This window comes from Oratosquilla oratoria, chromosome 12 (genome assembly GCF_046742065.1).
Source record: "Oratosquilla oratoria isolate Oo_2021 chromosome 12, ASM4674206v1, whole genome shotgun sequence".
In the NCBI taxonomy this organism is placed as follows: domain Eukaryota; kingdom Metazoa; phylum Arthropoda; class Malacostraca; order Stomatopoda; family Squillidae; genus Oratosquilla; species Oratosquilla oratoria.
Window position 1 is genome coordinate 44,699,277 of NC_134788.1, and position 14,539 is coordinate 44,713,815.

At 39.2% G+C, this 14,539-nt stretch overlaps 1 protein-coding gene across 1 annotated transcript; it reads right to left on the reverse strand.

Moving 5' to 3' along the window:
• Positions 1-158: 158 nt before the first annotated feature.
• On the reverse strand, positions 159-13,944 carry LOC143030364 (uncharacterized). Its single transcript, XM_076193515.1, has 4 exons — positions 12,937-13,944; positions 10,507-10,699; positions 2,059-2,066; positions 159-1,760 (listed from the first exon to the last, which is right to left on the reverse strand). Exons 1-4 carry the CDS (start codon positions 13,942-13,944, stop codon positions 159-161), a joined length of 2,811 nt encoding a protein of 936 aa, XP_076049630.1.
• Positions 13,945-14,539: the final 595 nt, after the last annotated feature.

The window sequence follows — 14,539 nt, forward strand, 5'->3', positions numbered from 1 at the left end:
ACACAAGAGAGATGTGAAATACCACAGAACATAGAATGCACTAGCCGTTCATTTCGACGAAGATCATCTGCCGAATTGGAAAGAAGCCCACACAACACATGACCATTATTATTACTGGAGAGAGCTGCATCCCACAGACAACACTTGAAGGTCTTCTCTCAAGTGTGGGTCACCATGTGCCGTTTCAGTTTATTCTTTAGTGAGAAAACTGCACCACACAAGTCACACTTGAATGGCTTTTCTCCGGTGTGAGTTGCCATATGTCGTGTGAGACTACTATAATGTGAGAATGCTGCACCACACAGTTCACACTTGAAGGGCCTCTCTCCAGTGTGGGTCACCAAGTGTTGTTTGAGATTACCCTTTTGCGAGAATCTTGCACCACACAAGTCACACTTGAAAGGCTTTTCTCCAGTGTGGGTCATCATGTGAGGTTTGAGCTGACTCTTTTGTGAGAAAGCTGCATCACACAGGTCACATTGCAAAGGCTTCTCTCCGGTGTGGGTCATCAGGTGTTTTTTGAGACTACTTTTTGTTGAGAAAGTTGCATCGCACAGGTCACATTGGAAAGGTGTCTCTCCAGTGTGGGTCATCACGTGTTCTTTTAGTTTATTCTTTGCTGAGAAAGCTGAATCACACAAGCCACACTGGAAAGGTTTCTCTCCAGTGTGGGTCATCACATGATATTTGAGAGCACTCTTGCTTATAAAAGCTGCATCACACAGGTCGCACGTGAAAGGCTTCTCTCCAGTATGGGTCATTACGTGATATTTGAGACCACTCCTGCTTGTGAAAGCTACGTCGCACAGGTTACATTGGAAAGGCTTCTCTCCAGTGTGGGTCATCACGTGATATTTGAGACCATTCTTACTTGTAAAAGCTGCATCGCACAGGTCACACTTGAAAAGCTTCTCTCCAGCGTGGGTCATCACGTGATATTTGAGAGCACTCTTGTTTGTAAAAGCTGCATCGCACAGGTCACATTTGAAAGGTTTCTCTCCAGTGTGGGCCATCACGTGATATTTGAGAGCACGCTTGTTTGTAAAAGCTGCATCGCACAGGTCACATGTGAAAGGCTTCTCTCCAGCGTGGGTCATCACGTGACATTTGAGAGGACGCTTGCTTGCAAAAACAGCATCACACAGGTCACATTTGAAAGGCTTCTCTCCAGTGTGGGTTATCACGTGATATTTGACAGCACCCTTGCTTGTAAAAGCTGCATCGCACAGTTCACACTTGAAAGGCTTCTCTCCACTGTGGGTCATCACGTGATATTTGAGACCACTCTTGCTTGTAAAAGCTGCATCGCACATATCACACTTGAAAGACCTCTCTCCAGTGTGGGTCAATGCGTGTCTTTTGAGAGCAGCGTTCCTTGAGAAGGCTGCATTGCACTGGTCACACTGGAAAGGCTTCTCTCCAGTGTGGGTCATCATGTGATATTTGAGAGCAGATTTTCCTGAGAAAGCTGCATCACACAGGTCGCAATTGAAAGGCTTCTCTCCAGTGTGAACCATCACGTGATATTTGAGAGTAGCCTTTCTTGAGAAAGCTGCATTGCACAGGTCACACTTGAAAGGCTTCTCTCCAGTGTGGGTCATCACGTGATATTTGAGAGCAGTTTTTCCTGGGAAAGCTGTATCGCACAGGTCGCACTTGAAAGGCTTCTCTCCAGTGTGGGTCATTATGTGTTGTTTGAGAGGGCCCTTTTCAGATAAAGTTGTATCACAGGTTATATTAGAAACGTTTCTCTCCAGTGTGGGTCACCATATACCGTTTGAGATTATTCTTATAAGAGAAAGCTTTATCACAACGGCCACACATAAAAAGCTTCTCCACATGAATCGTCACGTATCGTTCAAGAGCACTCTTTTTTCCAAGAAAGCTGTACTACACTGGTCACTTTCGAAATGTTTCTCTCCAGCTTGGGTCATCGTGTGAAATCTAAAATGACTTGTAAGATTTGTGTGCCGCAAACGCCACACACGATTCTCTTCGTTAAATCAGGAACATACGGAATATTTCAATGCACCTTTCCAAGGAAATATTGATATTTACCCATCGACCTGAAAGAAAAAATATAATCAATTGGACATCCATATTTTTGAGAGCATATAATAGCAACATGAATATATACAAATGCAGTGGGGCATTAATGAAAATGCAGTAGTTGGACGGAACAAACAATTACTGGTTAATGGAAGAAGAAAGAAATAGAGGGTTGAGCAAACACTAAAAGTTTTGAGGTTGTGCAGAGAAAAAACAACTCCAGAAACTGCTGCAATAAAAGTCAAGAAATAATAGATAAAATGAGTGACTGAATTTATACTGGAAACAGATAGAGGGCACAATAAAAAAAAAAAAAAAAAAAAAAAAAAAAAATACAATAGCACAGTTGGATGTAATAGGACAGTTGTAAAAAAAATCAGGAAGGACCACTACACACACCAATCAATGACGTCATAAATCACCGTTGGAGAGATTCATGGAAATCTGATACATATTTCTATAGCAAATTACTTGTTTTCCATTATGCGTTTAATCCCCTTCTCCCCCCCCCCCCCACCTCATGATTGGCGGGGATACAAATAACATTCTACAGAAATACCACCAGAATCCTATAAAAAATATGTATATAAAATGTTGATTTTTGACATCCTTGAGTAACAAGTAAATTACTTCTAATCTATCCTAGCTATCCCTCATTAAACATATATAAAGCGCTCGGTTGCAGTAGCTTATTGAATTATAGCAAATCAGTGAAAACAGCCACTACAAATAAGTTATTATTAATTTGCATGAATATTTGTGTCCCGTAAATCAAAATAAGATTTAATCTTTTAGGTAACTGGTAAAGTGAAACTTAATTTGAAAAGAATTAGCCACAGGAGTAGATGAATAAACATTACAGGACAAAGGTCTAGAATAAGTTTACATCTTCCTGAAAGTTTAAAATTTCATGGAACTGATATGCGTAAGTATCCACTAAGAAAAGTAAACTAACGAAGCAGAGCGCTTTCGTATAATTACATTCCAGTGCAGATACAAATAAGGAATTATAAAATGAAGAAACAAGTTACAGAATATATGACTGAGTGAGACATTAGTGAAGAGGGCATTCGGAGAGGTAGTGGAAGAAATACACGTGACGGACGTTTGAACCGTCCTGGTAACCAACAAGTATGGGACAACGGATCCGGGACATAATCCCTCCCGGACACAATCCCCCCGGACAATATCCCTCCACAAAAGTGAGCGGGCTGGACAAAATCCCCCCACATTATTCAGATTAGCAGCTCTCCTATTATATACCATCACATGCAAAGCAATTAACATCTTACCTTACCGAAGTGCTAATGCATACAGTACAGATATTTATATACTTGTGTGAATAAATCATTTATGAAAAAAGTTTTTTGCTTCACTGCTACACCTTACAAACATATATGAAAACATTATATATATATTAAAATACATAAACAGATACTCACATATACAGTCAAATATATGAGAATATATACTAAAATACATTAATATATAATTACATTAATATATTGAAATACATAAACATATACTCTAGGAGGGATTCTGTCCAGGGGTGATATTGTCTTGGGGGGATTCTGTCCAGGAGGGATTTTGTCCGGGGGGATTGTGTCCAGGAGGGATTATGTCCGGACACCGGGACAACTGCTCATAATTTGTATTACAATTTAAATAATTTTGAGATTTCATGAGAAATATAACCATCTAATTTGTACAAACCTTGATGGATATTAACATTTATTCCCTTACAACTGTAGATGAATAAATATTACAGGACAAAGGTCTAAAACAAGTTTGCATTTTCCTGAAAGTCTAAAATTTCATGAAACTTATATGCGTAAGTAACCACTAAGAAAAGTAAACTAACGAAGCAGAGAGCTTTCGTAAAATTACGTCTTCAGTGCAGATACAAAGGAGTAATTTTAAAATGAAGAAACAAGTTACAGAATATATGACTGAGTGAGACGTGAAGAGGGCATTCGGAGAGGTAGTGGAAGAAATACAAGTGACGGACGTTTGAACCGTCCTGGTAACCAACAAGTATGGGACAACTGCTCATAATTTATATTACAATTTAAATAAGTTTGAGATTTCATGAGAAATATAACCATCTAATTTGTACAAACCTTGATGGAGATTAACATTTATTCCCTTACTAGATTTGATCAAACTGCATTCAATTATATTTCTGTTATGTTGTTGTATGTGATGACTTAAGCGTTATCCCTGTCAACTGGGTGGTTAAAATGGTTCATGTGGTTGAATATGCAGCCAAATTGGTTTCCCTCTCTAACGTATTTCTTGTATTGATTCGTGTTTTGAGTGTTTTAGTAGTCTGACCAACATAAAACTGATTACATGATTCACAAGGTATTTTGTACACACACCCTTTATCACTATTAACAGAATTATTTATGAGCAATCGTCTTATAGTGTTCTTATTGTTAAAAACTACATTCATGTTGAATTTACGTAATGTATTTGGAATGTTTTGCAGGTTCTCTTGGTACGGTAGAATTAGCAAGTTATTCATATTGAAAGTTTGATTTAACCTAAGGTAACGCAATATCCTTTTAGCACAATTGTAAGCTGTGTCAAGAATATGTGTGGGGTATTGTAGCTTAGTACCAATGTCGTAAATACATCTTATTTCATCATCACAAAAGCTGATAAATCAAACGCCGTAGTAATTATGAACAAAAATGATTATTTAAACCTGTAGCTAGGTTAGGTTACACTTGCCCCCCACCCATTCTCCTCGGTTCCATCAACTACTAAAACAAGGAACATGGTGGAGTAGATTGTTATGGTTATTTAGTGAAAATAATTACTTAAAATGAATTACAATGATTTCACCATGAAAACTTATTTGTGTCCATGGCAATCTTACTCTTAAATCACGAAAACAACATAAGACTAATTTTTGGTTAGGATATAGAGAACGACGCTATGTTTTGGAACATTCCGATATAAAGTATATTACTATTTTTTCTAGTCGATGGGTCCTCTTGTAAGACATTTCATTGCATGTATTAGATGTATTCTTGTAACCCGCAAACTTCACCATTAAAACGAATACGCCATAGGTAGCCTATTGTATCATAAAATACGTATAACCTAATTTGTGGCTTTGTATACATGATCATTGCATACCTATCATGCGAGAATGTAATCAATCAATAATCAAATTGACAAGACTGCATTCTGCCTACCAAATTGGCAGTGCCCGTATGCGATCGAAACTAACATCAAACCAGGCAACATAATCTACATCTTAGTTGTGCACTCCTACGCGATATAGTTTTAGAAAATCAGATATTAATTTTTTAAATTATAATGCATGAACGTAAGGTGCGATTTTCTTGGTGAAAAAAAAACTTGCTACAAGCAAATTTACTAACGAACGAAGCCGCTAGGACACGGTACGGACGCCACGGCAGTCCAGTCACTATCAGACGACAGCTTTCACGTTTTGGACTTCATGGGAGAACACTGGGTTCTGTCGTCGTCTGTTAATTGCCCGAGGTACAATAATAATCAGGCCGTCTGCATCCGTGACAACGACGACCCGGATGGTCTTTAGAATTTGAGGTACCGATTTACTAAACATTGGCCAGGTTGCGTAGGTTAGGTAGGTTAGGTTAGAATAAACTAATTCATCATCCTTTCATTTCTTCGACCTCGGCACCTATCAAAACAAGCATGGCGTATCGTGCAACCGCCGCGACTTCGTTCGTTAGACAATACGTTTTAGTAACTTGTTTGTTATTGATTTCCGCCAAGAAAATGGCATTGATCTGTTATAATTTACAATACTAATGATTAATTTTCTATTGCTATATCGCATAGGTGTGCACAACTAAAATTTTACCCTGAATAAATACATGTACACGATTGACGAATGTCCATATTAACATTTTCTTATTACCTGCATGACTATTGTCTTTCCAAATTCTATGCCACATCTGGATCTCACAGATGTCCCGGGAATCTCACAAACATTCTTTCATGCCCTATGTAATTGTTAATAGTATGAAGCACTTGTTGTTATTCATTTGATGCGAATGCGCTTGTGGAGTAAATATAAAGAACTAGTAACAAGGTATCAGCGCACAGTGAATTGAGATATTTGGTAATGAATCTCTAAATTTGCATTTTCGTACTGAGGGAAACGACTTGTCGATTCGCCAAGAAAAATGTATACAAACAAGATATGCTCATCTATCTCTGCACAATTGGACATTCGCAATCCTGACCTAAATCAAACATGTTTAATGAGGAATAGAAATATATGTATTATATATATAAAGCATGCCAAATATACTTAGAAAGATATAATGCAATGAAGGCCATTTTTTAAACACATTGTATGTTACATATACATATACCAACGGCTTTTTCCCCCATACATGGGGGGGTAGCCAAAAAGAAAAAAAAAACATAGAAACCACTTCCACCCATTCCATTCTCTACATATTCCACTCCCCTCCACCCTCCCTCTTATCTTGGCACCTCCTAGATGACAGGTCATCCCAACATCCTGTCCACTGCCCTGGGTCAGAAGCAGTGTCGCAAGACACAGCACATCCACAGCAAGGCCGCTTCATAAATTCCCCCGCCTCTCCGTCCCCTTATCCAGAAAAGGAGAAGACAGGGAGAAATCCCTTTGGGCTGTGTCAAATTTTTTCTCATACATGCTTCACCCCTCATGCATCACAGCATCATCCATACACAACCCCTCTCCATTCACCCCTATTCTTCTGTCCTCTTCCGTCCTTCCTCAACAGACATTCCTCTCTTTTGTAATGCCCTTTCACCCCATCCATCCATCTCATCCTAGGACGCTCCTTCCACACCTCTTTCATTAATCTTCCTTCACTCATTCCATGTGTCCAAACCATCCTAATACTCTTTCATCAACCCTATCTCCCAGCTTCCTTTCCATCCCTGTTCTCCTCCTCACCTCTTCATTTCTCACTCTATCTAGCCTAGTAACCCCTATCATATTTCTCAGACATTTAATCTCAAACACATTCAAACTCCTTCTATCTTATGTTCCATATTTCTGCCCAGTACAGTGCTGTCGGCACAATCACTCCTTCATATAATCTCCTCTTAGCATCCATTCCCAAATGTCTATTTCTCATTACACTTTTTAATCCACCAAGGCATTTACTCACTTCTCTCAATCTACATTCTACCTACACCCCCACTCCTACCTTTCCTGCCACATTCGCACCCAAGTATCTGAAACTATCCACTTTCTCTCAGTCTTTCACCCTTAATGCTCACTTCCAGCCTGCTGTCACTCTCTCCCCTTGTACATTTCATCACCTTACTTTTGCCCACATTTATCTTCAGCTTACTTCTTTCACACACCCTCTCAAACTCTGTCACTAACTTCCTCAATCCCTCCTCTGATCCTGCTACAAGCACAGTGTCGTCAGCAAATAACAACTGGCTTATTTCCCACTTTTCTCCATTTTGTTTAACCATCTCCAACCCCTGGCCCACTACCCTTGCATTCACCTCTCGCACCACCCCATCCATGTATAGATTGAACAGCCAGGGTGACATAACACATCCCTGACGAAGTCCCATCTTTACCTTACACCATTCACTCTCTCCATTTCTAATCCTTACACAAGCTCTACTACTCTTGTAAAAACTCTTGACTGGTCTTAACAGCTTTCCTCCTATCCCATATATCTGCAGTACCTCCCACAGTGCCTTCCAGTCTACCCTGTCATAAGCCTTTTCCAGATCCATAAAAGCCCAACAAATATCCTTACCTTTTCCTATAGCTTTCTCACATATCTGTCTTACCACAAAAATCTAATCTACACATCCCCTACCTGTCCCAAAACCACACTGTTCCTCACCAATTACTCCCTCTGTTCCTCTCCTAATTCTCTCAATCAAGACCCTCCCATAAGCCTTCCCAACTACACTAAACAAACTGAACCCTCTGAAACTACTACACTCACACTTGTCCCCCTTTCCCTTGTAAAGCTAACTTAACAGGCACTCTTCATTCTCTTAAACAAACATTAAATAACCTCACCAGGCAGTCCACCATAACCGTACCTCCTTTCTTCAGACATTCTGCATGGCATCCATCCAACCCAGGTGCCTTACGTGCTCTCATCATCTTAACAGCTGCTTTCACTTCATCCTTCCCTATTTCTCCTCCATTTTCCTCACACATCACTCATTTTCTTAGCGCTTCCCACTGCAACTCCTTTCACTCCCTATCCTCCTTCACATTTAGTAACTCCCTAAAATACTTTGCCCACCTTCCTCTTACTGCCCTCTCTTCCATTATCATCTCTCCATCTACACCTTTCACCTTTTCTTCTCTACTTGATGCGCCCCCTCTTCCTCTTTTAATTTCTTTCCAAAGCATCTTTTCATTACTTTCAATATTTTCTGTCACTCTCCTACCCCACTTCACATCTGCTCTCCTTATCTTATGCTTAACTTCCCTTCTCTTTACTTTGTACCTCTCATACGATTACCTCGTCCTAATTTGTAGCCAACCTATGAATACCTGCTTCTTCTCTTCTACACCCTTCTTTGCTTTCTCATCCAACCACTCACTACCCTTCCTTCTATTTCCTCTTGCCCTCCTTGTTCCACACCATCTTTGCACACCTTATGATTTCCTCCTTGAATCATCCCCATTCCACTTCCACTCCTAGTTCTACTCTATCCTTCACTCCCTCCCACTGCTCTCTCAGCTTCTACTTATACTCATTCTCCTTTTCTTTCTCATTTAAGCAGTTCACTCTAAGTACCTCCCTACCTTCTGCCCTTTATCCTCTGTCTCCACTCTCAATTTAGCCTCCACCAGAAAATGATCTGATATACCCACACTCTCTCCCCTTAGAACATGTACATCCTTAACTCTTCCTACCATACTCCTGGTCACCACTATTTAGTCCATTAATGCTGTATCTGCCACCCTTCCATCCACCACCCTCTCCCATGTGTACTTATGCTTGACTTTCTTCCTAAAAACTGTAATTGCTATCATCAGTTCTCTTTCAAGACACATCACCATCAATTCTCCACTACGATTTTTACCTGGAACTCCATACTTCCCAATCACTCTGTCTAAGGTCTCCCAATACAACTACATTGACATTTCTCCCAAATCCCTCTATGCACTCATTTATATCTACCCAAAAAGCCTCCCTTTCCCCTATGCTCTCCTTACTACCAGGCCCATACGCACTTACAAAAACCTACATCTCCCTTCCCAGCTTCACCTTCATCCACATCAACTTTGAAGAAACCTCCTTCCACTCCACTACATGCTTACTTATCTTTTCACTTACTAGTATAGCCACCCCTTCTCTCCCTCGTCCCCTCTTCATTCCTGAGTACCTCCCAGCTACACTCCCAAACTCACACTCGCCCTTCCCTTTCATTTTAGTTTCACTCAAAGCCAGCACATCCATCTTTCTTCTCACAAACATACTGCCTATCTCTTCCCTTTTACTCTCATCTGTGCCACACCCACACACATAAAAAGACCCAAAACCTCAGGATACTGGTTAGAAAATTCCCAGACCCTCTTATGCCTTTACTTTTTTTAGGAATGTCCCCTTTGGGGCTACAGTTAGCAGGACTCCTAATCCCATCCCGTTTTTTGTCGCCTCTTATGACTCAAGTGAAAAGACTTGGTGGTAGCATTCTCTTTCCCCACCACAGGGTAGGCAAAAAAAGGAAATGAATGTTCAGAGAAATGGTACAGGACAGTAACAAGGGGTTGGGGGACAGCATAATGGAGGGACAGTTGTAGTATAAAAGTGTCATCATTTCTCTATGAACAGAGTTTTCCTCTATCACAGACAAAATGATGTGTGGCTCTGGTCCATAGGGGCACCCCATATAGACCCTAAAGTATCAGCTGCATGCTACTCTGCCACAATAACATGCAGCCAATAGCCCATATATGATATGGTTTAATGTCACAAATTCCTCCCAGTGGAAGGCTAGGACGGTGCCCCTCACAGAGGGCATTGTAGCGTGCAATTTAATGAACCATGCCCTTAGTTCAACTTTGCCGTATATACCCCATGTATATACCCCATATATACATAAGTATATTCGAAGAAAGTAATCGCTGGACTCGCCGAATAAAGTTTATTTCTACTTTTTGAAACCTGTACGGGGTTTAAAATGTAGGAATAAACTTATTTTGATGAGTCCAGTGTTTACTTTCTTCATCTATACAATGATTCCTGGACTCCAGCTCTTCATGGATATACCTATATTCATACAATATAAATAAAAAGATGGAAGAAATGAATGTTGGGCAGACCAAATTAGATTCAGATACTGAAGTAGCCTACTTAACAACCATAATAACAGTCTGTTTACCTGCCATCTCCTTGAGTTTTCTTTTGTGCATGGCTGAGCACTCTTTTCAGAAGTTGTTACAAATTTGGAGTCCACTTGGAGACAGTTTCTCGAGATAATGTTCATCACTATATATTATCTCAGGAGTATTGATGAAATTAATAGCCTCCACAGTCCCATACTCTTCATATAATTCATCCATATCACTATCTTGAATGTTACAGACCTTGACTGTATCATAGAATTCTTCAAAAAGTATGGCATGTCTCAAGATTAATCTTGACAGATTCTTATGGTGTCAGATATATCTGTCATGCATTTCATGGTTCTTCAATAGAACACATTGGAATCTGTTGTACATTTCTTAGACTGCCTCCTCTGGTGTATGCTAGTTAAGCTTGGTGTTTACTGGGAAAAAATCCGGTTTCCCCAAATTTGCCTTTCATTTCAGATATTAGCTTGAATACCAAAGTTATGCTGAATGACTTAGCTTATAGTGTCAGAACAATTCAAGAGTGCGACTAAGGAATAAGAAACTTGAGTATTCTGTTAACAGCTGGCAAAGGAAAAAGCCATCAAGTCACAGCATGCCGGAATGAAGTGCAGAATTGGGGTCGACAAGGATTTTTCCTGGGGTCTCCAAGACATCTTGTATCTGCTTTTTTTTTTCTTTCTTTTCAAAACGATATTAATTCAATACAATAACCACGATGTTAACTTTGTCCTTTATAGCCTTACATTATCTTTCTTACACATATATTTATTATACTTATTTCCTACTTTTTATAGTCAAGAACTGGTCATATTCATTAACACATATACAAATAGATTAGTGGGGTTGCAGTCATATCATGAGGATCATTTTGAGGTCGCCTGAAAAAAAAAAAAAAAAAGGTTGGGAAACACTGCTTTACACATTTTACTGAATTCCTTTATATATCCTGTTCTTTTAGCTCAGGTGCTGAGATGGCCATACACTTCAAGCACTACATTCTCAGCATCAATTTCCAGCTGTATAACAAATATTGTTGCCTTGTTCAAAACATGAGCCAGACCAGCAGCAATGTTCTTCTGATCGTTTTTCATGTCTTACATTTGTATTGTCAGCAGTGTATGCACACTTTTTTCAAATCCTTGCTGACGCCTCTAGTTTAGATAGTAGTTTATTTGTTAATGCCTCTATTGATTCACTGCTATCGCTGTAAAAAATAAATAACACATGGTGCACTGCCTTCTCAAAATTATAGTATCTCACAAGTATTGGAAATCACATTGTTGCATCTATGTTTTATGTACTCCACATGTGTTTGTATAAAATACAATGCTAGAATATTATCACACAAAGCTTTTGTTTTATTTTTCCCAAATGTTACACCCTTCATTCTCAATGAGTCACCATAGATTTCTTTGTCAACTTTTACTACACAATCAAGTTCTGTACGGCTGATGATGCTTCACAATATGATCTATTTTACACTATCCTGCAGCCATTATTTTGTCATCTTGATATCATTGAGCTGAGCATAGTAATGACAATAATAATGGTCCGGCACTACTACAAGCATTTATTTTATGTTTGTCTAGCAGCATGCCGTTCATCTTTTTTTTTCTATGCCACCAATATCCACATAATAACGGATAAATAATGATAACCACAGTAAACCACCTTTCAAGGAAAAGCTCACCATCGAAGAAGCTTTAATATATATTTTCATAACAAAGACTCAAAGATATGTTATATGCTTCAAGATAATTGAACAATTACAGCTTATACAGAGGGGACAAATGAACTAAGAAATCATGGAGGCATCATATATTTCACAAATGGTATGCCCATGAAATTCTCTCAGGTGGTACTAAAGAAGAACAAGTACTACCAAAAATACTGTTACACACCATGAACAAATACTTCTTGGCACAAATAATAACAAAACCAACCCGTCCAACAAACATCATAGATTTATTTTTAAACAACAATGAGGAAGTCATCATATGCAATCTTCCATTACTATTGAAAGGCTTCATTAAAATGTATGTGCTGTTTCTCCTGGCAGTTAATAAACACTGCTGAATATATTATTGTAGTTATATTTACAGTAACATAAATCACAAGTAACAATTGCGTATATTCCAGACAACTTTGCAAAATGCTAAGGTGAATGGAACTACACCCATCAGGACACTTATATTCTCAATATTTTTTTTTTTTAATTACAAGAGCATTTGTGCACTCTACGGAATGCTTAATACTTTAATTATGAACACGCAAAAATGTAATTACACAGTAGTCCAATACAGGATCACTTAAATAACTGCACAACTGCTATATCAGTGGATCAATGCTTAATAGCTGAACGTACCATCATACAGAAAATTTAATTACTCCAGCCACACTAGACAAGCCTCTCACCAGCGTCCTTATGCAATACACGAGACCAGCCTTCCATTATTATTATTGTTATTATTTTCCGAGAAAGCTGCATCGCACAGGTAACACTTGAAGGTCTTCTCTCAAGTGTGGGTCACCATGTGTCGTCTTAGATTACTCTTTAGTGAGAAAACTGCACCACACAAGTCACACTTGAATGGCTTCTCTCCAGTGTGTGTTGCCACATGTCGTTTGAGACTACTATTTTGTGGGAAGGTTGCACCACACAGTTCACACTTGAAAGGCCTCTCTCCAGTGTGGGTCACCATGTGTTGTTTGAGATTACTTTTTTGCGAGAATGTTGCACCACACAAGTCACACTTGAAAGGCTTTTCTCCAGTGTGGGTCATCATGTGAAGTTTGAGGTGAATCTTTTGCGAGAAAGCTGCATCACATAGGTCACATTGTAATGGCTTCTCTCCAGTGTGGGTCACCAAGTGTTTTTTGAGACTACTCTTTCTTGAGAAAGTTACATCACACAGGTCACATTGGAAAGGCTTCTCTCCAGTGTGAATCATCACATGTCGATTGAGAACACCCTTTTGTAAGAAAGCTGCACCACATAGGTTACAATTGAAGGGCTTCTCTCCAGTGTGGGTCATCACATGGTATTTGATAGCACTCTTCCCTGTGAAAGCTGCATCACACAGATCACACTTGTACGGCTTTTCTCCTGTGTGGGTCTTCACATGTCGTTCGAGAACACTCTTTCCTGAGAAAGCTGCATCACAAAGATCACACTTGAAAGGCTTCTCTCCAGTGTGGGTCATCACATGATATTTGAGAGCATTCTTTGTCGAGAGAGCTGCATCACACAAGTCACACTTGAAAGGCTTCTCTCCAGTGTGGGTCTTTATGTGATATTTGAGATAACTTTTTTGGGAGAAAGTTGCATGACACAGGTCACATTTGAAAGGCCTATCTGTAGTGTGGATCACCACGTGACGTTTGAGATTACTTTTTCGTGAGAAAGCTGCCTCACACATGTCACAATGGAAAGGCTTTTCTCCATTATGTATTATTATGTGTCTTTTGAGAGCACTCCTTCCTGAGAAAGCTGCATCACACAAGTCACACTGGAAAGCTTTCTCTCCAGTGTGGGTCATCTCGGGTTATCTAAGATGACTTATATGATATATGTGCCCCAGTCACCAAAATTTTTTCTCTTTACTGTATGCGAATATACGGAATCTTTGGATACGTTTTACAGGGAATTATCTATATTTACCCCCTGACCTGAAAGAAAATATATCAGTTCGACATCTAACTTTTTGAGAGCATGTAATAGGAACAACACGAGCGCATACGCATACAATGGGACATTAGCCAAAATACAGTGTGGGAAGGGAATAATCAACTCGTATTAAAGGTGAAACTTAAAAGAAGAAAGAAATGGAAGGTTGAGCTAATACTAGTTTCTTCCCGCTCCCGCCCAAAACACAGCATCGAGTGAATTTTGTCTAAAAGAACGCCAGAAGTCCATTAATATATATATATATATATATATATATATATATATATATATATATATAAATATATATATATATATATATGTATGTATATAATCTTTGAGTGAGAAATAACTATGATCTAGTCAATTGAACCTTACCTATACCTAGGTTAGGTTATGATCACCTCACCCCCACACACCCTCCGGTTCTATCAACTACTACATGGCGCATGATGGAAGTAGCTTCCTCA